The following is a 23275-nucleotide window of genomic DNA, read 5'->3' as shown; positions in this document are numbered from 1 at the left end:
GCCCTCCTGGGTTTTAATTGCACCTTAGAACACATATGCATCAACACTACAATGAGCGGGTGGAGGGAGGTTTGGAGTCTTCTCCCACCCCCATTCTCTGCGGCCTGCTGGAGCGGGAGGGCTAGTAGGAGGAGTTGGCCGTCCGACTGCGGTCTGGGGTGTGGGGCCTCCCTGCTGCTGCGGAGTCGGGGTGGTCTGCCTCTCCCCACCGCAGGGAAAAGGGTAACACCACCTGGGTCTGGGTGCAATTCCCCCCTCCAGGGGCAAGGGTACCTAGACCCGGATTGTAGAGTACGCTTGGGGAGTGTGATTGTGTGTACAGCGTCTCTTTATGTCTGTCTCCACGTTGGTTGAGTGTGGAGTGAGTGCATATGAGAGCATGAGGGTGGGAATGGATGTTTGTGTCTGTGTGTGCCTGTATGTCTGTGTCTATATGTCAGGTTGGGTATCAGACGCCACCTCTCTGGGGACACCTCAGGCCCTCCAAGGTTTGGAGGCCTATCTCCACCCACCACCACTTCCCCTGCCGGTGGCGGACTCCCTCAGGTGTCGGTGTGTTGGTGGTTCTTTGTGTCTGGGGGTGGGCGTCCGGGTACACACCGGCTCACTCCTTGGCGGCCGCTTGTCGGGGCCTGGGGCCTGGGGCTCGCTCGGGCCCCCTTTGGAGGTGGGGTGCCCCCGGCCTCTCGGCCTAGGGCTCGGTCACTCAGGCGCAGCTGGGGGCCGGCGGAGCTCACGGGCGCGTCACTGCAACCCCCCCTGGCTTCTGCTCCGCGGCTGCTGAGTGAGCCCTCATCTGGGACTCTCCTCAGCTCTTACTGGAACAGTGGCGCGGCTGCCCCTCTGTTGGTCTTCCATGGTCTTTTGTGTTCTGGGGGCCTCTGGATGTCTGGAGTTTTGATCTCCTCCATACCCGCTTCACACCCTGGAGGACGGGGCTGAGGCCCCCCCACACTCCCTAGCAGATCATTACATGGAGAAACCTTTGGAATGCAAGCATGCTGATCCACACAGGTATGCACACATGGGTATTCACAGACGCGGACTAAAGCTTTCTTGGCTGCTGCCTCAAAGCACACTGTGCGCTGTCTATCTTGCGTGCTGCACAATATTGTTTATTACTTAGTAAATACTGATATCTATGACTAGCTAGTTTATTGTGATGGTGCTTTGTTTTCTCTATTATTATGTTGCTCTTTGTTGTTTGCTGTCTCCTCTGTTTGTTTGTTTGTTTGTTTGTTTTTTTTTTCTCCATACAGGTGACCCAGGAGTTTTTTTTTTTTTGTCTCTCTTCCCCCCCCTTCTCACCGTCTCTTCTCCCCTTTGGTTTTCTTTCTTTCTCTCCCCCTCTCTCTCTCATTCATTCCCCCTGTCCTATTTATTAAAAAAAAAAAAAAAAAAAAAAAAAAAAAAAAAAAATGACAAAGGATGAACTGAAGCTCTGCCATCACGTAATGTCGCATACTGCTGTTTCTGATGTCATTTAGAAGAAGAAAAAAAAAAAAAAAAAAAAAAAAAAAAAAAAAATGAGATATCATTTTTTAACATTTATTAAAAGAATTATTATTTTCTTCTTAAAAGGTCGAGTTCACCAAAGTTAGGTGTTAAAGTTGGGTGTCCACGCTGCCCGCCCTCCTGCCCAACCAGCAGAGTGACGACAATACTCCATCAGCCTTTTACAGCCAAGGGGTATAAAGTACCAACCATACACAATCAGTTAAACATGGACTTAACTGACTGAATCTAGGCTAGATTACATCTCAGAGTGTCTAAATTCAGGGATACAAAACTCTGGATTTACAGTCCTAGGAATTTAAAACACTGCAGTCATTGTTGCAGTGCTGTAATGTAGTATTGTGTCACAGTAAACTGCCATATAAGCACTTGACCAGAGCAGCGCGTACCCATGCACAGGCGTTAACCTTTGAGAAAGAAAGGCTGCCACTTTATCCTCTTTGAAAAAGCCCAAATCAATACTTTTAAGTATATTTTAATACCTTAACAAAACTCGTAAATAATCTTGTGAATAAATAGCACATACAAAATAAGGTTTTCATTGGATGCTTTGCAGTCCTGTGAAATTTAAGTACATGCTTACTGCCTCCATAGAAATAACAGGTGCTGCAAGTCAACACAGCTTGGAGCTGTATGATGCCACCTGCTGAGGGATCTGTGATACTACTGCAAAGCTTAAGAGATTTCAGCTTGGGCAGGCAACATGTTTCTTTGCATTTCAAAACAAAACAAAAAAAATCCATCATATTTTAGTAGGCTCAGGAATGTATTCTGATCTCAGAGAGTGTGCTTTAAATACTTTGTTCTTAACCTTTTAGAAAAAATCCCCTCACCTGCACAAACTCCATGCACTCTCTGAGGACTTTGATCTCCTCCTGGTAGCCCTGGATCATTTTCTCCATCTTCTTACGGTCCATGTTGGAGTGGACCGTATCTGTGATTTTAGCCGTCGCTGACGTGATGCTGCCTGCCGTCGCCACACCGATCCCCACTGCTGTCACAATAATAGAGGCGCCAAAAGTGAAAGGCGCCAGAATGAGGCCTGTGATTGTGGTGACGCTACCCGCGACGCTGGCCACGCCTCCGCCCACAGCGGCCGACACAGTCTTCTTATGGAACTCATCCGCAGCGTCCGCCATAGCCAAAAGCTCCAGGATGCGATGCTGTAAGGACGCCCCGCGCTGGTTGAAAAGACGCACGAAAAGACGGGCTGCCATGTAGACGCGGTCGGCTGCCTGCTCCATCGCCCTGCAGAAACAGACACAAACAGAAACATTATGCTTATCAATCTGACACATAAAGTTGTAATTATTATTATTAAGACTAGATTTACTGCTAAATTTAAGCCTTAAAGTTGTCAACAAATCAAAAAAGAATTATACCCTAAAAACAAATGCAAAAATCTCAAATATTATGTTTACTGGAAACATGAAGGTAAAGTTATTAAAAAACAGAAACTGTATTCACATTTCCTCATCCTCTGCCCGGAAATCAGAAGTCTCATTCCACTCCTTCCAACCTGGCAAACAGCAGCAGAAATAATACAACGAGTAGACAGAAAACATAAAAAATATATAATAGTTCTCCTAAATGTTGAAACTAGGGCTGTGCGATATGACCAAAATCTCATATCCCGACGATATGAGATTTATGAGATGAGACGTTATCGGACGATATTCTATCGTCCGATAACAATATAAATCACAAAAATGTAACATTTTCTGTAAATTCTGTGAATCTCGGGCAGCTTGACTTGCGGGAAGTGTTTCCAGCTGCGCGCCATGTAGCTGGAGTTGAGTGTTTTAACCGATGCATGAAACGATACATTTTTAGACATAAGTTGTAAAGGCCGCCGTTTTCTTTTCTTTTCTGTGCTGCAGGGAAAAGCCTGTTCTAACGTTTGAGTCCAAGGTTTATTTTTTAGCACCTGGCGGCTCTTTTTTAATTCTCATCTGCTCTTTCACGTGACTCAGTTTATTTTGAAAAGTCTCAACGGGATCTTGAGCTTTATTGTGAAAGGTTTGTGGAAAATAAACAAGCGGACACGCGATGCTGTTACCGTTGTTGTTGCTAACCATAACGCATAAAAACAGGCGCTTGTCCGTCTGTAGTGTGGTTATATTAAATATAAGAGAAAGAGAGAACTTTAAGAAATTAATATAGCCACTACAGTGACCATCAAAAACGATGAAAAAAATATTGCCGTAAACAGTTTATTTTGCGACACCGCGAAACAAACGATAGCGTAAAATGAAACGATAGACGTTTTTATATCATCATCCGATATATATCGTTATATCGAACAGCCCTAGTTGAAACCACACTAACCTTTGACTGTGTTCCACCACTCCAAAAGCTCATCCTCTTCCTGAAAACAAGAAGCTTGAATGAAGAGACAACTCATCTGTCAAATACCATAAATGACTAACACTCACAAACTCTGAGGCTCACCGGCTCAGTTTCGACTGGGTTTTCCTCAGTCGGATAAGCAGCCATCTCCACCGGCTGAACCTCCACTGTGCTCTCCTGGAAAACAAATAATAAAACAGCTGTTAGTCGCACTGTTGCGAGTTTCCTGTCAATTTAAGCACCTTGAGACGCTTTTGTTGTGCACTGGCGGTACATAAATAAAACTGAACTGAATTCATGAAGGCGTCTCTTGATTGCAGTCTTTGAAAGTGATGTGTCTACTTCCTTTGATAGTGTTCTCGACTTGGCTCGATGCTATGATATTGGGTTTTTTAAAACCATGAAAAATATTCTGTCATTATGCACTTCAGTTTTCTTCAGTGGTGTTGCTGAGCTGATCATTGTAGTCGAATCCACCAGACTGTTGATTCGGTCACTCCTAATTTTCCCCCCCTCAGTCTCAGTGAGTTAATGCAACACTTTTGTTAAACCCTGTGAATTAAAGCTGATAATCTGAACTCCAGCCACATATTACATTCTGCTTAAAATCCACTGCGGTGGTGTACACATTGTAAATTACGATATACATATAATAACACATACGTGACAGGTCCACATCAAAAGTCAGAGGTTATCCTATACAAACATTTCTTGTGTGAAAATTTAGAAAAATGAAAATTAAAGACAGTTGAAAATCATAGTTCTGGTTGGAGGTTAAATTAAACAATATGAACATCAAGTGGAGAATTTTAAAAATTTCATTCATGAACCACAATGAATATTTTAACTTAAAATCTTTAATGCCATCATGCTGACCTGTGCTGGGCTCATCTCCTGCAACTCAAGAGTTTCCTCAATGCAAGGCATTTCATCTGAAGTCTGTGGAGGAAAAATGATGATGGTTGTCATAGACCACAATAATCTACACTGAAAGACTTTACATTTTACAGACTGACTGCAAGTTAATTATTAATAAATATAACTTTGGAAAATCTGGTGGAAAAATAAGGTAAAAAAAAAAAAAAAACGCCAACAAAACAAAAATAACAACAGACAGATGCAGGTACCTGAGAAGCCAGGCCAAGTTTGGGAATGTTAGGAAGAGTTTTCTTAACTCGGAATGACACAACCTGAAAGAAATAAACAAGAGTAATGTTTTATTTATTTAAGTGGAGCTTTGACATCAAAACTGAGAACTCAAATGATGTAAGAAAACGTCTGGATATGCATTGATTATTGTTGATGAACTCCAACTACAGCAGCTGACACTGGAAGTAAAAAGCATACGTCGCACTGATTGTGCTTATTCCTCCTCGTATGCGCTCTTACTCGTCTTTTCTTTTTGATGGTCCTCTTGCGTCTCAGCCCGCCTCCTGCTGGAGCCTCCATGTCCTCATCTTCCTGCAGCAGACAACAGGAATAATTTATTTTCAAGAGAGATCGGCTAAATTTCCTAAAATGTTACTTGCCCAAATTATTAGCTTAAAAAGCTTAAAAAGTTGGGATTTTTATGTGATTGATGTCATTTCTACCTGTTGCTCCTCAGTTTTGGGCGTCCTTCTGAACATCCCAGTGATCCCGGAGAAGACGACTTTTTTCTCCTGTTAACAAAATAAAACCATGAGGCATTTATTTATTTATTTGCTAAACCTCAGAAACAGTGTTAAAATCAAAAGTCTGACCTTTGGGGTGCTTGAAGCTTCTAAAAGATTGTCATTACTGGCAGACAGCTGACTGTTTGCCAAAGCCGCCTCCTTTAAAAAGACAAATACAGTCTTATATAAACTATTAGCACTTATTTTGTGCACCAAACAGGGACAAAAATGTAAAGATTACACTATAATGTTTAAAACCTTTGATGCAGAGTCTCTCATCTAAACTTATATTTAGATTTGCTGGCATCACATTATTAATACAGAGCAGAATATTATTTCTGTGTGCTGCGTCTTACATGCAGCAGCACATAGCCTAAACCAGACACTGCATTTCCACAAGTAGAACTCCACAACACTGAGAAAGGATAACTTCCCGACCTGATTATCCTGACAGTAGTTTCAGTAGTAATCTCACCTTTCCTGCATCTGTGAGGCTGTCACAGCTGGCTGACAGCTGCCTCGAGAGGGGATCCTGGAAAAGAAATGCAGTGAATTCAGGAAAAAAGTCCAAATTATTGTATTAAATGATGAAAACAGTCTTTTGATTGATGGTGCTTTCAAAACTTTGGTCTGGTTGAGCGTGATGACATGACAATAAGATTTTATTAGCTGTGTCACATCTGCTTTTGTTTGTGTGTTTGTTTAAATTTTTCATTATTTGCATCCTTGTTTGAGCTGCTGTGGAATATTTTCAGAAGTGAAATAAATATAAATGACATTTTGATTCTTGTTTTGAAGTAAGAAGTAATGACAAATGCGAAGGAAGAAGTACAGTTTTGGCCTTAAAGAGTCATTTTCTGATAATGTACTACATCTAACTCTGAAAAGCATAAAAATACATGAAAAATCCAAATGTATTTGGCACCTGAGTAGCGACAGAGCGTGGAGCTGGTTTGGGAGACTTTTTGAAGAATCCTGCCAATCCTCCTGTTTTTTCCTGAAATATATGAACAGTAAATAATCAAAGACATAAATGAGGGTGAAACAGGTCATGACTGTGACTGTCCAAATGTTCTGGTCCACATCTGTACCGTTGCTGTGTTTGCTTCTGACAGGTTTTCATCGCTGGTTGATAATTTCTGTTCTTCATCTGCGTTTGTTTCCTGAACAAACACAACATAAAGCATAAAAAAGACCAACACAAGTACAACTGAATATCTTTGAGTGTATTATAGTTATTTAAAGGGCAACACTGCACCTCATCTGCTGGTTTTGGAGCTCTCTTGAACATCTCACTGAAATGTTTTTCCCCCTGAAATCAGACAATTAACAATCTTGCTAACAGACAGTACAGACTACATCAGTTTCATAAGGTCTGTCTGAAAAGTAACATGGCTAACAATGACTTCTTCTTTTTCTTTTTATTAGGATCAATATCTCCAAACATTGATTGGAGATAAAACAGTGTGTTGAACTGAGGAATCCAGAAGAGAGAAAACAAAAACGAAGGGTAACTCAAGCACCAAGACAAAGTTAAAATGTTGATGTGGAAGTGGTTAAAGTGTGACGACATGAAATCCCACAAAGGAAACGATCTGACAAACAAATAAAAAAACAAGACAAGAATGAAGCAACTCAGTATGAGGTCTGCTTTTATACACAGTTTCAAGATTACACGGGATGCCGTGTGTGAAAGAGGAATATTACTGATTTAGCATAAACACTGAACGTAAAAAGCTGAACATGTAATCGCTCTGCGCAGGGCTGACACTGACCTCATCCAACAGGTTGTCAATGCTGCCGGATCTTTTTAAAATTTTAGCCAGGCCTCCTTTTTTCTGCTATAACAAACACATTTAAGTTACTTTTTAAAATTCATTAAAACATTCAGTAGCAAAAACTGTCTCAGGGAAAATAAAACAGGAACTTGACAACACGCCGACTTTCGATATCAGTAAGCCTCAATGTCACAGTGATTTATTCTAGTACTGTACGGAAGTTTAACCCTCACTGAAGTGTACTTGCATAGTATTTTAATTTCCTCTTATACTTCTACTCCCTTACAGTTATTTGACATCTAAAGTTATTGCTTAATTTTCTTAAAAACACACTTAAGTTAGTAAAATAAAAAATAAAAAAAGCACCGTTCACACATTGTGTGCAAAATGTCCTCACCCGAATATTTTACTCCTTGAGTTAAGTTTCACATAAGCGTATACTACAAGCAGGTAGGTGGAGAGTTTGAGAAACTGGCTGCTTAGAAGTGGACTAATATGGATCCACGAGGACGTCAACATGTCAAATCGATTTTTATTTCAATTCAATGTGCAGTTGTCAAGATAAGATGTGATGTGTCCAAAGAATTCTTGCAAAAAGTGTAAAACAAACCAAAGAATTATATGTAAATACAGTATTTAGGACTTACTTTAATATTTAAAAAACACAATAAAATAAAAAGGGACCTTCTCTGCTTAATTACTACTTCAACTGTAAGTACTTTAGAGTCTTTTCTTTGTAAGATTTTACTTGTAATAAAGATTTTGACACATCTGCAGAGGTTTTAATTATGTAGATTATTATATAAGTATCAATATTTCATGACACATATTTGAAAGCAGTAAATGACTCATTGCACTCACTGCATCAGATCTAATGTGTGTGGCCAGGTTTCAGTTCATGTTCACATGACTAACGCAGCTACAGTTGATTTTTGTTTTGTTTTTAAAGGAGAAGAAGGTTTTTTTTGTTTTTTAAATCGAGTACCTTTGTGACGGTTGTGTCATTCACATTCTCACAGCTGGCAGATAACTGAGCCTCAGTATTTACCACCAACTCCTGAATTAAAAGCAAAGAACAATAAAAACCAACGTCTCCTCTGTAGCTTGGTGTTTGATTATAAGACCTGGTTCGTTAGCGGTTTCAGTAAAAGTTGCGGATGAAGAGATTTGCCATAGAAGTTGGGTTTTTTTGTTTGTTTGTTTGTTTGTTTTTGTTTGAGCCAACAGCTCATCATGAAATCATGAACTCTGTGTGTTGGCTTGGTGACAGACTTGATTTGTCTATGGCACCCTTCCTTTCACCCTGTGACAACCAGGGTAGGCTTCAGCCCCCTACGACTGTAAATTAGATGAGCAGAAGAGGACAGACAGAAGGGAGTGTCTGACATGGTGATGCTTAACCAATGTGTGCATTCATCAGAAAGACCAAAGCAAAGCACTTCTGGAAGTTGTAGAGTATTTAGGCAATACCACCACAGTGACAAAACAAAAAAGAAAATCTTCCAAAATATGCATACGTATAACCAGGAAAGTATCACTATGACTGAATATGAAAAATAAGAGAAAAATTGTTTCCTGTACATTTAGCTTTTTTTAGTCTGCCTATGTCAAGTTCTGCTTGTCCCTGAATATAATAAACACGTCTTTGTCATTTCTGTTTTGCTTTCTCTGGTACGTTTAGCCAACAGCATATCTGTAATGCAGGGCACCAATTCTTAAACTGTAAGGCCTATCTATAGTAGACCTGAGAGGTCAAATGCACTGCAACTTAAGAAAACACCTCCCTTTCAAAGTGTTGACGTTTAGATAGTGATTGTTCTCATTTATCACCTTCCCACCATTACCTTCACTTTGCCTGCTCTCTAATCCTTTAATTTACCTTGAAGCACACTCTCACGATCCAATTTTTTATTCCTGTGCACTGCATTTATACTCTTTTGTAAATATTTATTTGGGGGCTTTTTGCCTTTTTTGACAGGGTGAGAGAGAGCCGGGGAAGGGGACTCGAGCCCAGGTCACTGCATTTCAGCCATCAGGCATATAGGCACCTGCTCAACCAGTGAGCAACACTAGTACCTGAATTTATATTCTTTAGTAATAAATATAAACTTCACTTTAATTTACATTGTTTTCAACCAGTTTATATTCCAAATGTGGGGAGCATCTTTAAATAATCACTAACATTCATAAACCTTTCTTCTGTAAAACCTTTATTTGCTACTCCAATATAACCAGGGGTGCACATAAGTGGTCTGCAGGTGCGCATTCGCTGTCAAAATAAAAGACGCGCACCAGATAAGAAGTTGTAAGGCGCGTTTGCGTACATATAAAAGGCACTGTTTTTGTCCGCTAGAGTGGGATTTTCACGGCATATTTTGCACCACATCTCTGTGCGTTCATCATTTGTTTGAAGCCAGCTCACCTCCTGCAACCACTTTTCTGAGAATACGCGCTTCTTTTGCGGTTCGGACTCCTTCTGACATTTCTTTGGAGGTGGAGGAACACCAAAGTAATTGCTTAAAGGAGCTTCTTCGACATCTTTAAGAGTTCTAAACAAATGTCTGTCCTCCTCCAGAAAATCTTATGTACGCAAACGCGCGTTGCAACTTCTTATCTGATGCGCGTCTTTTATTTTGCCAGCGAATGCGCACCTGCGGACCACTTATGTGCACCCCTGAATATAACCTCCTGCTGGCCTGTGAATCTCTTATCATCCTAACAAACCCCAGCTCCATCATCTTGGATCACAGCTGGTGCTGGTCTGATTAGAGTGGCCCTCCACCTTGCAGCGGTTGTCCAGAGCAGAAAAAAAGACTGCTGTTGTCCGAGATGGTTGAGTGTGACCACAGGATGAGCTCCTCAGCAGTCCTGGTGTGAAATCTTTTATAATCCTTCTAGTTTGCATTATTGGGTGTGTGTCTGCTTTGATTAAAGGTTGGTGCCAACCTTGGCAGATGTAGCTTGTAGCTGTCTGTTAGGCTCCACCTCCTTTCTCCTATACACAGTAGAAAAAGGTTTTCACCACCAACTGGCGTTTTCATCAGTCAGTTAGCAGTGTCTGGTTCAATCACCCTCAGATTTCTGGCTTCAGATATGAATATTATAATAACACAAAGTCCTCCAACGTTTGTTAAAAACTCTTTTTTGTTGACACTTTTGCCTCCATTATCTTCACTGAGCTGTTTACTCTTTTAACTTATCTTAACACATACACTATAAACTCCATTTCCCCCCCATGTTCTCCACTTTACACCTTTTAGTATTTTACTGACCACCACATGAACCCTACCTGAGTTTCCTTCAGCTTCAACCAATATTTGCAGTAGTTCATGTTTTTCCTACAGACGTAAGATTTAAGATGTTTGTGCGTGTGCATGTACCAAAGGTGCAAAAAAAGTATTTCTGCATGTGCATATGAATGGATTTGAGTGCTGCAAAAGACTGACTCTGAAATACATTTTTAAAAAGCCACTTTTAAGTTTCTCCTCTGCAAACATTTTAACTGTTGTGTATTTCATGATGTAGCAGAATGATGTAATTCAGCTGCCTCGCCTGCGAGTCTCATGTCACGTGGGTGAACTTGGACTGCATGGGTGCTGCAGCTCTCAGCGAACATCTAGAGCAGTATGAGGACATGCCGCGTGTCCAAGATGGTCGAACTGGAGTCTATTTAATGGTGGAATGAGGTCCTCTATGGAGAAGAAGCTGAATGATATTTGCACTGCCACAGTAAAAACTAGTCTGGAACATAAGAGATGGGGGTAGGTTGGAAAAGTAAGTAGTGACTGAACTTTTAAAATTAGAAATGGACGACTGTTCCGCACTTTTTATTTTCTAATACAGACTAGAAATAGATAAAAATAAGTCCGCAAATGTATCTGGGTGGCCTCCCCAAATGCACACTAGTTATTGAGAGCCTGTCATTTAATAATTTCAGCGGTTTACACAACCCCTGCCGGGCATCCCTTCTCCAGGAGTTTTGGGGAAAAAAAATTATCTTTTCTTGGTGACATCAGAACAATTAATTGGAATTACATCAAGATAATATTAAATGATCCTCACCTTTGACTGGGCTACAGTCAGATCATCATTGGAGTTGGGTAAGTCACCATGCAGGGACTGCTGGTCCTGAAACAAAATTTTTTGTTTGAGTAGTTATGAAAAACATCATGGGAGTCAGGGAATGTTTTATCAGATTTTCTAACTGATCACTTTCAGCTTTGGCTTGTTTCGGCAACTTCTTTAACATCCCAGCGTATCGTAGTTTTTTTTCCCTGAGACAAACAGGAACAGTATGCTCGTGCTCATTTATCACAGATCTCTGTGTGTACATTAAAATTCCACGTGACGTTATCTCTGCTGCCACTACAGCAGCTGCTGGACCTCACCTTGTTTTTAGACAGGCTGTCGCTGCTGGCAGAAAGCTCACTGTGGGCACTCAGATTCTCCTGAAACACCAAAGTCATTTGAGAGGGAAAAAAAATATACCGATAAACTAAAATTAATGTTTCTGTCCACGTATTTCTAAGGCAAATAAGTTCTCCTAAAAGTTAAACCATTATTTTAACAATTTAAATTGTTATTTTGAACAGTTCTGTTGCAAGCTCACCTGCGTTGGCGTCTCAGCGGCTGGTTTTTTTGGCTTTTTAAGGAAACCAAACAAGTAGCTTCCCTTTTCCTAAGATAGATTAGATAAAACATGATGATGACCACACATCTCCATCTTTCCACAAACACAAGAGAATTGATATTGATGATCTAAACGCATGTACAAAATTAGAGCTTCCGAACAAAAACAACTCCATGGCAGCTTGTCTAACTCCCTCCCTCGGCCTCTATCCTCTTGTGCAAGAGAATTTCCTCATTTGCTAAAGATAAGAAAACTTACATGAGACATCTCTGATGTTTTCTCCTCTTCTTCTAGGTCTTCAGAATTACTGTCTGCTTTATTGTCCTGCCCAAAAAATAAGAGTGTGCAATTTGATTATCAGGTGATGGAAGCAGTAACCTAATCATGCGAGCTTATGTCTTTTGTGTGACTAGTTACGCAATACATGTGCATATAATCTGGTATGTTTTATGTGTATTTTTGATGATTCTACCTGATCAGTTTGAAGACTTTCTGTTGGTTTCCACCTCTTCTTTAACATCCCACTGTACCATTGTTTTTTTTCCTGAAACAGACACGAACAGCATGCTCATGCTCGGTTATTCTACCCAAAGTCAGACAACTAATTTTGCAGGTAAATATACCACTGAGCTGTATGTGTACACTGTAATTCCAGATAACATTATCTCTGCTGCCACTACAGCAGCTACAGGGCCTCACCTTGTTTTCAGACAGGCTGTCGCTGCTGGCAGAAAGGTCACTGTGAGAACTCAGATTCTCCTGAAACACCAAAATGATTTCAGATTTTAAAAAAGATAATAACACTAATATTATCCAAAAAGTTGATTCTGGACTCAGCATTTTCAGTGGGAGAAACATTTCGCCACTCATCCAAATGACTTCTTCAGTCTCGGCTAACTGCCTGTTTTCCCAGATGAAACAATGGTCTGATTGTTTCATCTGGGGAAACAGTCACTAAAACGTTGGAGGTGGTTCATAGGAGATTACAGGACCCCAACCTCAGCAACAGGACCACTCTCAGGACCGACCAAATGTGTTTGTGTCTTCATTCCACCTATTTCACATGCAAGGGTCAGTACTACAGACAGAAAAATGGGTGTGCCATGGGTTCCCCAGTTTCACCCATTGTGGCCAACTTGTACATGGAAAAAATGGAAAAGAGGGCTTTGTTATCCTACCCTGGAACATCACCAAGTCATTAGTTTAGGTATGTGGATGACACCTGTTCAGTTCAGTTCATTTTTATTTCAAACATATACATTCACCAACATTTCATAATATCATTCCATGCAGTTGTTTGAAAAGGAGTAGGCAGAAGTATGTATTTATTTAGCCCGACCCCCTCAGGTTTACATCTTAATCATTTCCTCGTCATCTAAATTTAAACAAGAAAAACGTATACAATGGTTTCAACTTTTCTCACATTCGACTAAAACTATGTTTAGATTTACTATTTTGCAAAGGAAAATAAACATCACTTTGACTGCTGTCTTGGGTTAATTGCATTTTCTTCATTCTTTTACTTATTTAAAATTTATTTTTTGAGTTTTATTTTAAACTGGTTTATATCACTACTGACTAGAGATGGACCGATCCGATATTACGTATCGGTATCGGTCCGATACGGACCTAAATTACTGGATCGGATATCGGAGAGAAATAAAAAATGTAATCCGATCCGAAGTATCACAAAATCACCTCACAAAACGCGCTACTTGGCGTAACCCAGATCGGCGCATCGGAGCAGTATGTGTCACGTGATAGAGCGGCTGTTTGGCGGTCTGTTGGAGCATTTGGAGCCTCGTACGTGCTTCCTAACTGCGGCATTTCATCTCGGCGAAAACTATCCCAGAGAAGTAAAGCAAGTGTGTAAGTTCATCCCTGAATGTTTGCATAGTATTTCCACGTTAAGCTTAACAACTGATATATTGAGCCACAGCTGGACTGGCCATCGGAGTTCCATATTGAGGTGAAAAGGAAGCGATTTGTCCCATACTTCAGCTAGAATTAAAAAATAGACACAAAGCTGGAGTTATTCTGTCTTTGCTGCGCAGTTGCATCTACTTCTCTCATTCCCTCCCCCTTCCTCTCCTGTTATTACTTCAAACATGAAACTGATCAATCATCAGCTGATCGGCTTTTCTGCCGCAAGTCCCGTCTTTCTTGTTTGTTTATCGCCCACTTTGCGCTAGAAAGAGGAGACCAGCGGCACGTTTAAGCGTGAAAAGCTGTTGTTAGAATGTATTTAACATTACTTTCTAGTATCAGCTGAGGTTTGCTGGGGCCACAGCTGTAAAAGCTGCTGGTCATGATATCTGTTTGGATATGTGGTGAGAGGGAAACATGAAGATGAATCCAGGAGATGTCCTTACTGAATCATCAGAGCTGAGCAGGTGATGGAGAAACAGGTTTACCTTTTAGGTGACATGAATGAGTTGAAGGGAAGTTATGAACTGTTTCTGAGAGACAAATAACACCAAGATCCTTTTCTAAGTAGCTGACGGCTGGTAACTGTGCAGGGGCGGGTCTAGCAAAGCTTTGTCAGGGGCCAGGTAGGGCACTAACAGGGAGAGGGGGGCACAAAGAAATACTTTTCTTTGTTATGTCATTTAAAAACTTTGAATAAATAATTATCTGAATCTTACAACAAAAGTGGTCATCTGATTAAATGTATAGAAATCCATTATTGTATATAGTAACTAATAAGTCTAATATACACCCTAGTAAGCTATAGTACTTTTTCCTTTGGAAAGGTACCATCTGTGCAGTCTGCAATTCTGTTGAAGCAAGATGTTGAATCTATTTAAATATTGAAGAAAAATAATTGATTTCTGTGCATTTGTTTTACACTTGCATTAAATTAAAGTTGATTACATCGATTAAGGGCGGGGGGTGGTTCCCTAATATTTTTGCTGGGAGTTGGCAACCCTATTAGTTAGGTTGCTTAATATATCCACTAAGTACTCTTTAAAATACCAGAATAGGGAGGATGGTGTAGGTTTAAATTTATTAGATTGATCAGTGTTGCTGAACTATAAAATGGAGTGCATTTTTTGCATACAGGTATAACAGAATAGCTTCAATCTCTTGTTTTTTAAAACTTGAGTATGAACTTATACAAAATGCAGCAATATATTTATAAAAAAACAGTTTTATTGATTACAAAATACGCTATATCGGATTCATATCGGTATCGGCAGATATCCAAATTTATGATATCGGAATCGGTATCGGACATTAAAAAGTGGTATCGTGCCATCTCTACTACTGACCTTCATTTCTTCTTTTAACTCATTCCAGAATTTAACTCCCGCTATTGAAATAGACATCCTTTTAAAAGTTGTTCTTACTCTTTGTATTTTTAAATTCCACTTCCCTCTAAAATTATACCTCCCTTCTCTCTCTAAGAACCATTTACTTATTTCGACTGGGAGCATCCCTTTCCTTGCTTTATATATTATTTGCACTGTTTTAAACTTTACCAGATCCTGGAATTTTATAGCTTGCGTCTTAATAAAGAGTGCATTTGTGTGAGTCCTATACCCCTCCTGATCCTGAGATTTGATTGTCTGGGTGAAAATCAAATCTCAGGATGTACCACAATTCACGGATCACATTGACTCGGTGGACCAACACATCAAATTCACCAGGGAGGATATGAAAAGTGGCAGGTTAGCCTCTTAGACTGTGAGATTTCTATCAGTAATGGGGGACATTTAAAAGTTGACGTATACCGTAAACCTACACATATGGATCAGTATTTAAGGTTTGACTCTCATCATCCACTGGAGCACAAACCTGGTATCATCAGGATGCTAGAACACAGAGCAAACACCATCCCCACAGACACAGTGGCCAGGGAAGCAGAAGAACATTTTTATTTCTACATTTTACATCATTTTATTATTTAAGAAATAGTGCACACTCACTTGTGCTGACATCTCATTTGGTGATTTTTTTTGTTTGTTTTTAAGGATACCAGAGAAGAAACCTCTCTTTCCCTGGAAAGGAATGTTTGTTTGTTTTCTTTTGGCATAAACACAGCAGCAAAATTAATTCAAAGTTACTCCAGACTGCTGCTGTACGGCTTATGAACAGGATCTAAATACATACACAGAATTAGAGCTTTGTGTTTAAATGATGGCATCTTTGCCTCTTTCCTCCTGTGGAGTTTCTCCCCAATGCTAATGCCACTGCAACAAAACTTACATGGGACGTTTCTGATGTTTTCGCCTCTTCTTCTCCTTCTTCAGCATCACTGACGGCTTTACTGACCTGAGAGCAAACAAGAAAAAAAGAGTCAAAAAAAATTATCCAACATTAAGTCTACACACTAATCATATAATGTGTGCGTTTTAAATGGAAAAGCAGAACTTTACTTTTAATATTCTTTTATCAGTTTGTACCTGTTTGGGTTCTGCGGTTTTTTCTTGCTTGATTTTCTCTACAGATTGTTGGTTTTCTGAGGCCACTTCTTCTGTGCTAGAATCTGGACTCTGCTTTCTGCTGGCCTGAAAAAAGAGTCAACAATGTGATTGATAAACAAAAAACAAGACGCAAACCCCCCCCCCCCCACAAAAACAAATGTGGCTATACCCTAAAGCACGGGCGCCAACATCTACAATTTCTTTACATATGAAACAAGTTGGTCATTAACCAAAACAAAGTATTGTAACAGGCAAATGCGGCTCTCAACAAAGTTACAAATGAAGTGACGTCATGTGAAAACTTAGTAGGCAGTAAACAAAGTAGACCCCAAAAAACATGTTAAAGACAGGAAGTGTGATTTTATGCACAGTGTTGGGGAGTATACATGTACAACTGTTACGTATTTAAAATACAAAATATGAGTGACTGTATTCCGTTACAGTTACCGTTTAAAAAGGTAGTATTCAGAATACAGTTACTTTGTTGAAATAAATGGATTATTTTCCTGTTTCATATGTTAGGCTGTGCCCTTTTTGGTAATTCCACGCCGGTGGAAACCCGAACAAAACACGCATTAAGAGGCTCTAATGCCTGTGTCTCAATCTCAGGGCCCATGTCACCTCGACTTGCAGCCCGCATAATCACATGAAGAAATATTTTTTAAAATTATTATTTAAAAAATGATTTAATATGAAGGCAATAGGCAGAGTTTTACAGGCATAGCCCTAAAGAATGTAGCCTCATGGGCAGTGTAGTGCTGCAGGGAGAATGGACTGCCATACCCATTATGTGTCTGTGAGCGCGAGGAGGGAGAAAAAGGAGAGTCGAACAGTAAGAGTTGTGACCGACCAGAAACGGGAGCTGGAAGCATGTAAATATAATAATAACCACTGCAGCCAAAAAGAGTGCCTGACGAGCCCAGTTGTAAGTAAGCTATTAAGACTCGAAGGTTCCGTTGGAGCAGCCTTTCAACGCCGCTCTTTGTCTCTCGCTAGCAAACTTGACCCAGACAACAAAGTAAAGCTAGTTTTCGGCTACGAGCCCAACACGGAACCCGACGTATTAGCCAGAGGTCCCTTTACTACGGTTCGGAGCCGCAGACCTGTTTTATATACGCGGGGAATAGTTTTCTATACGAGATCGCTGCTAAAAGTGCAGCCTTACCTAATGTCCACCCTACTGTTACTCATTTTATATTAAGATTTAAAAATCTAGTTAGTATTGGTATGGCGAGCAACCTTCAGTAAAAGTAATAAATCACACAGCAATAGTACATTCATGTAGTTGTAAAAAGCACGATAATATATTAAGTAATCCAAAGTATTCAGAATACCTACGTAACGGAATACGTTACTAAATACATTTTGGGGCATGTATTCTGTAATCTGTAGTGGAATACATTTTAAAAGTAACCTTGCCAACACTGTTCATGCACCAACTTTCACGTGCTTGCACATCTTGGTGGATTGTTAAAATAGGAAAGTGTTTATAAACACCAGAGCTAAATTAAACCAACAAGTTGTTTTCAATTTGTGCAGCCAAAGATATATTTTGTGTTATCGTCTTATTAAATATTCGATCATTTTTGAAAGTAAAGCAACATCAAGGCAAAGTGAAGAAAACCCACACAGTGCAGTTAACACCACCGCGACCATCAGTCAAAGTGTTTGAGAGACAGTAACGCGCAGCAGCCACCACTAACAGAAAGCTCAGGCTGGGCTTCGTACCTTTGGCGATGACTTGAATTGCAACCCTTTCATTACTGCTTTCAGAACGCCCTGCCAACCACAGTCACATGTCACAAAAACAGCTGAGATCACTGACAGTGGAGCGCTTGGTAACACGCATGACACATACCGGTTTGCTGTCGGGAGCCTGTTTGACTGGGACGTCATCAGTCTTTTCCTCTCCATTCGTCATGTAACCCTGAGTAGGAAAAAAAGAAAGCTCAGCACACCAATCCACATTAAAACTAAACTCTGACTACTCAGCTGACCAGAAAGGCTCAGAAAGAGTCACAAACAGCAGCTCTCATATGTGGAGAGACCTGGCAAAATGGGCTGGATTATTATTCTTATTTATTTAAATGCTGCAGAGATCTTTAACTTTTTAATCTCATGATGTGATGTACTTTGTTTATACAGATACTATGTTTTTATTTTTTGTTAATGCTTCAAATTCTCATATTTTCAAAATTTTCCCAACTTTGATGTGAGCGACTGAAGCGACTACCAATGAGAGTGAAGGACACTGGTGATTCATTTGTGGCAAGGTGGTAAATACACAAGATTGTTACTTAGGCAATTGGCACATTTTCTAGCAAGTGACCATCAACGACAAAGCAATGTGTGACAATGTGCGCTTTTTGTCTGGACGCCGCTTTATGTTTCATTTATACATCTGCGTTGAATCTATGTAGACCTTACAATGTAGCCCACAAGACTATCCAAAGACAGCATTCACACCTGTGCAGGTGGATGAACATTAGTTTGCCCTACTGCACAGGGTTTCGGGAAAGTTTCGATTACAATGTACCTACCACAGATTCAACGCAGAACAAACATCCCTTATTAGTCCTAACACTGATTCCTCTGCTTGAGGGTTTCCAGACTGGCAAGAAGACAGGACGAGGGGCGAGTCAAGATTATTAAAATGGAGGGGAAATTGTTTCTAGGGAGGAACAGGCATCATAATTTAAAAGAAATATTCATTTATATAATGAAAAATAGGATTTCGCCACTTTCACATCCATCATTAACTAATTTTGAAACAACTTGTTGTGCATCACTGCTTACAGAACAGTATAAACAACAAGTAGATACATTAGCCTGAAACAGTGCAAAAGTACACACACACACACACACCCTGATATGCTAACACAAAATGTTAAAGCTTGTCTAAAGCCCTGCTGTGCATTTACACTGAACAGCTGGAGGTGCTTTGCTAATAGTGAAAGTGGGCGCTCTCCCTTTTTGGCTCCACTGAAATATTCCAGTCAGCATTGAGTTATTACCCTACAACAAAGCACACGTGTAGAGAAAGAGCAAGACATTGTATGTACTGTGCATGAACTAAGCCTGAGCTGAGCATTATTGGGTGCAGTTCAAATACCTGTTTGAAGTCTGCATCATCTTTGGGAACCGCAGCAGCTTCAAGTTGCTCAGTTTCTTTGGCACTCTGGAAAGAAAGAGGAAGGTTTTGATCTGGGAGTTTATGAAAAGAAGCGAGGAGGAAGATGGTACTTTGCTGCGTTTGTACCTCTGTGACCTTGGTCTGTGCGCTCGGCCTGCGTTGGCTGTATCTGGTTGGGGCGTTCAGTTCCTGCAAACACAAAACGCCCCACATGGAACAATAACAAAAGACATATGGAACAGGAAAGAAACATGAAACCCTGAGAAGCTCCAAACTCATGTTCATTTCAACATGAAAACAGAAAACAGTAAAACAATAGTTTTACATTGACCCTGAGAAAATGTGCTGTACCTTCTCTGTGGGTCTGGGTGGGACCACGGGCGTCTCAGGTGGTTTATCTTTTGTCTGTTGTTGCTTCACATTTCCATCGTTCTGATAAAGAAAAAAAAAGTTGTAAACTTGTTTTTAAAGGTCACACAAATGAGCGAGATATCTGAAGTAGGAAAATGAAGGAAAGCTGTAATGATGTAAGTGGTAAACAGCAGTAGTGGAGAAGCAACACAATGTGTACACACCCCATTGTATGCTGCTGTGACTTTTTTCAGTCTGTATTGTGTGTGACTCAGTTCCTGTGGAGAAAATACAAATCTGGTTTGAAATAAATGAGTACAGTAGAACAATTTAAAACAGATTTTTAGAAACCACACAGTTTTTTAGACTGAAGAGCCACTTTCACACAAAACTGTAGAGAATCCTGTCAGAACATTATTCAAAGTTCATCTTTCTCACATTCAGGGCAAAGCAGGAGTAACTTTGATTACTGGAAATGCTCTGCGTGCTTTTCACAGGCAGACACTCACTACCTGTGAATTCACCTGACACTTATTTGTTCTAATCTCACACTGGTACAAATCGCTGACATCACAAAGACTCTGCTCAAGCGCTGGCAGGTTACAGACCGGCTGATGAACGATCTGACTGCGTTCTCACATCACTTGTGTCAGTGTTCAAGGCTGGCAGGCATGTGTGAAAACAGCTTAAGAAAAATGTTTAGGCTGAATAAGATAAGATTTCCCAAAAAACAAAAAAATAACATAATAGTTTAAATAAATAAGAATGGCCCATAAAGTAAAACGATATAAGGTAAAAATTAACAATGTACACAAAAAAAAAATTGACACAAAGGAAAAAATATAATAAAATTTAAGATCTTAAAAATGACTAAAACAAATCAGATGTGATCAAATGATCAGTTAGTAAAAGTCTAATTGATTAAAGCCAATAAAGCTTCTTCTGTAATAAAAGAAAAATTTGTCACCTGTATTACAGAAGAAGCTTTATTGGCTTTTAATAAATGACCAAAATTATAAAGCAGATATTTCTTTTGTACTCAGAGGTCATCCCATTCAAAAACAATCTCACACCTAACGTCCATACGGGAAGAAGCCGTTTTTGAACAGTTCAGCTCCTGTTAGCTTCATCATTTCAATGAAAAATCAAATAAGTCAGCATGTATTATTATCATTAACCATTTGATGTCAATACATTTGAAATCTTTTATTTTCTGTGCACACGCAGGACTTACAGAATCTGTCGGTCTCTGAGGAACAGCAGGAGGGGGTTTCTCAGGTCTCTGTGGTTCATTTCTTTTTATCTGAAAATATGTTTATAATATATTTACAGCATGTGATTATTTTAAACACCAGCTTAATTATTTATTTATGTGTTTATCACTCTACCTCTGTGGGCTTCGGAGGAGGTTTGGGCTATAAATGGAGAAGAGAGAGAAAAAAAGAGAAGCTGTTAGCTATGCTAAGTACTGTTTGGGCTTTGGGCGTTTAAAGGTTTAGCTTGTAATCTATTAGGCAAATATTAACAAGATGTGCGATTAGTCTCTAATATTCTCTGCAGCAGCTCAGACATACAGCATACATAAATAACAATTTGCAGCCATAACAAGAACAAGATATTGTGCAGCTTTTTGTGATGAAGTCAGTCCAGGATTAGAAGACACAGTAAACACTAAGATGACCTGAAAACACAGACAAAATAACTCCTCCAGCATCGTTCCTGCAAAGTGCTTGAAAGATTCTACAGAAAAACTTGTTCAGTGTAAAATGCAGCTTGTACACTGACTAATTTGTGCAAGTACTCTCAATTTACTTCAACACTTAAAACATCTGCACTGCAGGCTGTATATACATTTACAGCACCGTATGGGTGATGTGTTGGGGTTGTGCATTGCTTGTGTTTGTTCTGTGTTAACTGTAAATGTTCTCACCGACTTTGGTTTCTTCTTGACTTCTGGTTTCATCATACACACCTCCATCCTGCCTGCAGAGAGAGATAAAGGGTTTAACTTCTTTGTGATGGCAGCATCACCATTTGTATGCCAACGGGAGCAGCAGCAGCAGTAAGAGACCACCTTCCACCATTCAGCACAGCAAATATCGACTTGTCCACAGTTTATTGCATTCACTAGTTCATGCATTTATTACTTCCAGGCTGAACTACTGTAATTCATTATTATCAGGATGTCCTAAAAACTCCCTGAAAAGCCTTCAGCTAATCCAAAATGCTGCAGCAAGAGTCCTGACAGGGACTAGAAAGAGAGAGCATATTTCTCCTGTTTTGGCTTCCCTTCATTGGCTTCCTGTTAAATCCAGAATTGAATTCAAAATCCTGCTCCTCACATACAAGGTCTTAAATAATCAGGCCCCATCTTATCTTAATGACCTTGTAGTACCATATCACCCTATCAGAACACTTCGCTCTCACACTGGTGCCTTCCTTGTTGTTCCTAGAGTATTTAAAAGTTGAATGGGAGGGAGAGCCTTCAGTTTTCAGGCCCCTCTTCTGTGGAACCAGCTTCCAGCTTGGATTTGGGAGACAGACACTATCTCTACATTCAAGATTAGGCTTAAAACTTTCCTTTTTGCTAAAGCATATAGTTAGGGCTGGACCAGGTGATCCTGAATCCTCCCTTAGTTATGCTGCAATAGATGTAGGCTGCCGGGGGATTCCCATGATGCATTGAGTTTTTCCTTTCCAGTCACCTTCTCACTCACTATGTGTTAATAGACCTCTCTGCATTGAATCATATCTGTTATTAATCTCTGACTCTCTTCCAGAGCATTTGATTTCAGCTATATATAAATTTTAAATAAACACGAAAAGTAATATTTTCAGCCATATGTACATACTGTTACAGTGGTGCATGCTTCTATTAAACATATTTATTTCAAATGATGAGGTCAGCATATGTAGAATCCTCTGAATCAAAAGCTCAGGCTTAAGACTGTTCTCAGTGCTCAATATTAGATAGTGTTTTTAAAAAAATAATATGGCCGTGTTAGCTCTGGCTGTGTGAACAGAAGCCACCCACCTGCTGTTCAAACCTTATGACCATGAAGGGCAGCCAATCAGAAGAAAGAAAGCTCAAAAGGAGAGGAGCTGAAAGAGCTCGTTTCAGATACAGGATGAACCGAGGGTCTGCACCAAGGCTAAAGTAAAGTAAGGCTAAACTGTGAATCACGCAAAGCTACTCTAAAAGGGTTCAAACTAAAAAAAAAATTAACGGTTCATTGAACGCCCGCTCCCCATTTCCTATTGCAGCTTTTAAGTTTAACTTTTCGAGGGTTGACTCACAAACATTTGCTCTTACTGTTTAGTTTTTAGTTGCTCCAGGCGTTGCGATTAAGGAATTAATCACAAATATTCTGACTGAATTGTTTTCACGCTACCGATTACAAATACAACCATGCAATTTATACTCACAGTGCTTCTCA

General features: G+C 39.9%; 1 protein-coding gene across 1 annotated transcript in view; it reads right to left on the bottom strand.

Moving 5' to 3' along the window:
- The window catches only part of LOC146613082 (uncharacterized), a 29082-nt gene that overhangs the window by 5566 nt on the left and 241 nt on the right, over positions 1-23275 (bottom strand). Inside the window, exons 2-32 of the mRNA XM_085378295.1 lie at positions 21769-21821; positions 21227-21253; positions 21073-21141; positions 20063-20116; positions 19839-19919; positions 19614-19676; positions 19467-19532; positions 18213-18281; positions 18083-18133; positions 16334-16438; positions 16137-16202; positions 12627-12686; positions 12400-12471; positions 12186-12251; positions 11907-11975; positions 11686-11745; positions 11360-11425; positions 7295-7360; positions 6778-6831; positions 6611-6682; positions 6445-6516; positions 5995-6051; positions 5607-5678; positions 5457-5525; positions 5254-5325; positions 4992-5054; positions 4741-4803; positions 3967-4041; positions 3844-3883; positions 2983-3034; positions 2349-2763 (exon numbers count right to left, since the gene is read on the bottom strand). Of these exons, the coding sequence (XP_085234421.1) occupies positions 2349-2763; positions 2983-3034; positions 3844-3883; positions 3967-4041; positions 4741-4803; positions 4992-5054; positions 5254-5325; positions 5457-5525; positions 5607-5678; positions 5995-6051; positions 6445-6516; positions 6611-6682; positions 6778-6831; positions 7295-7360; positions 11360-11425; positions 11686-11745; positions 11907-11975; positions 12186-12251; positions 12400-12471; positions 12627-12686; positions 16137-16202; positions 16334-16438; positions 18083-18133; positions 18213-18281; positions 19467-19532; positions 19614-19676; positions 19839-19919; positions 20063-20116; positions 21073-21141; positions 21227-21253; positions 21769-21816 (2334 nt within the window). The 5' untranslated portion in view covers positions 21817-21821. The remainder of the gene's footprint in view (positions 1-2348; positions 2764-2982; positions 3035-3843; positions 3884-3966; positions 4042-4740; positions 4804-4991; positions 5055-5253; positions 5326-5456; positions 5526-5606; positions 5679-5994; positions 6052-6444; positions 6517-6610; positions 6683-6777; positions 6832-7294; positions 7361-11359; positions 11426-11685; positions 11746-11906; positions 11976-12185; positions 12252-12399; positions 12472-12626; positions 12687-16136; positions 16203-16333; positions 16439-18082; positions 18134-18212; positions 18282-19466; positions 19533-19613; positions 19677-19838; positions 19920-20062; positions 20117-21072; positions 21142-21226; positions 21254-21768; positions 21822-23275) is intronic.

The sequence above is a fragment of the Diplotaxodon limnothrissa genome, linkage group LG18, assembly GCF_057381915.1.
Source record: "Diplotaxodon limnothrissa isolate DT_005_m linkage group LG18, D_limnothrissa_male_GT1.1, whole genome shotgun sequence".
NCBI lineage: Eukaryota > Metazoa > Chordata > Actinopteri > Cichliformes > Cichlidae > Diplotaxodon > Diplotaxodon limnothrissa.
The sequence above is the reverse complement of the archived record's forward strand: the minus strand, read 5'-3'. Positions and strand labels throughout refer to the sequence as shown.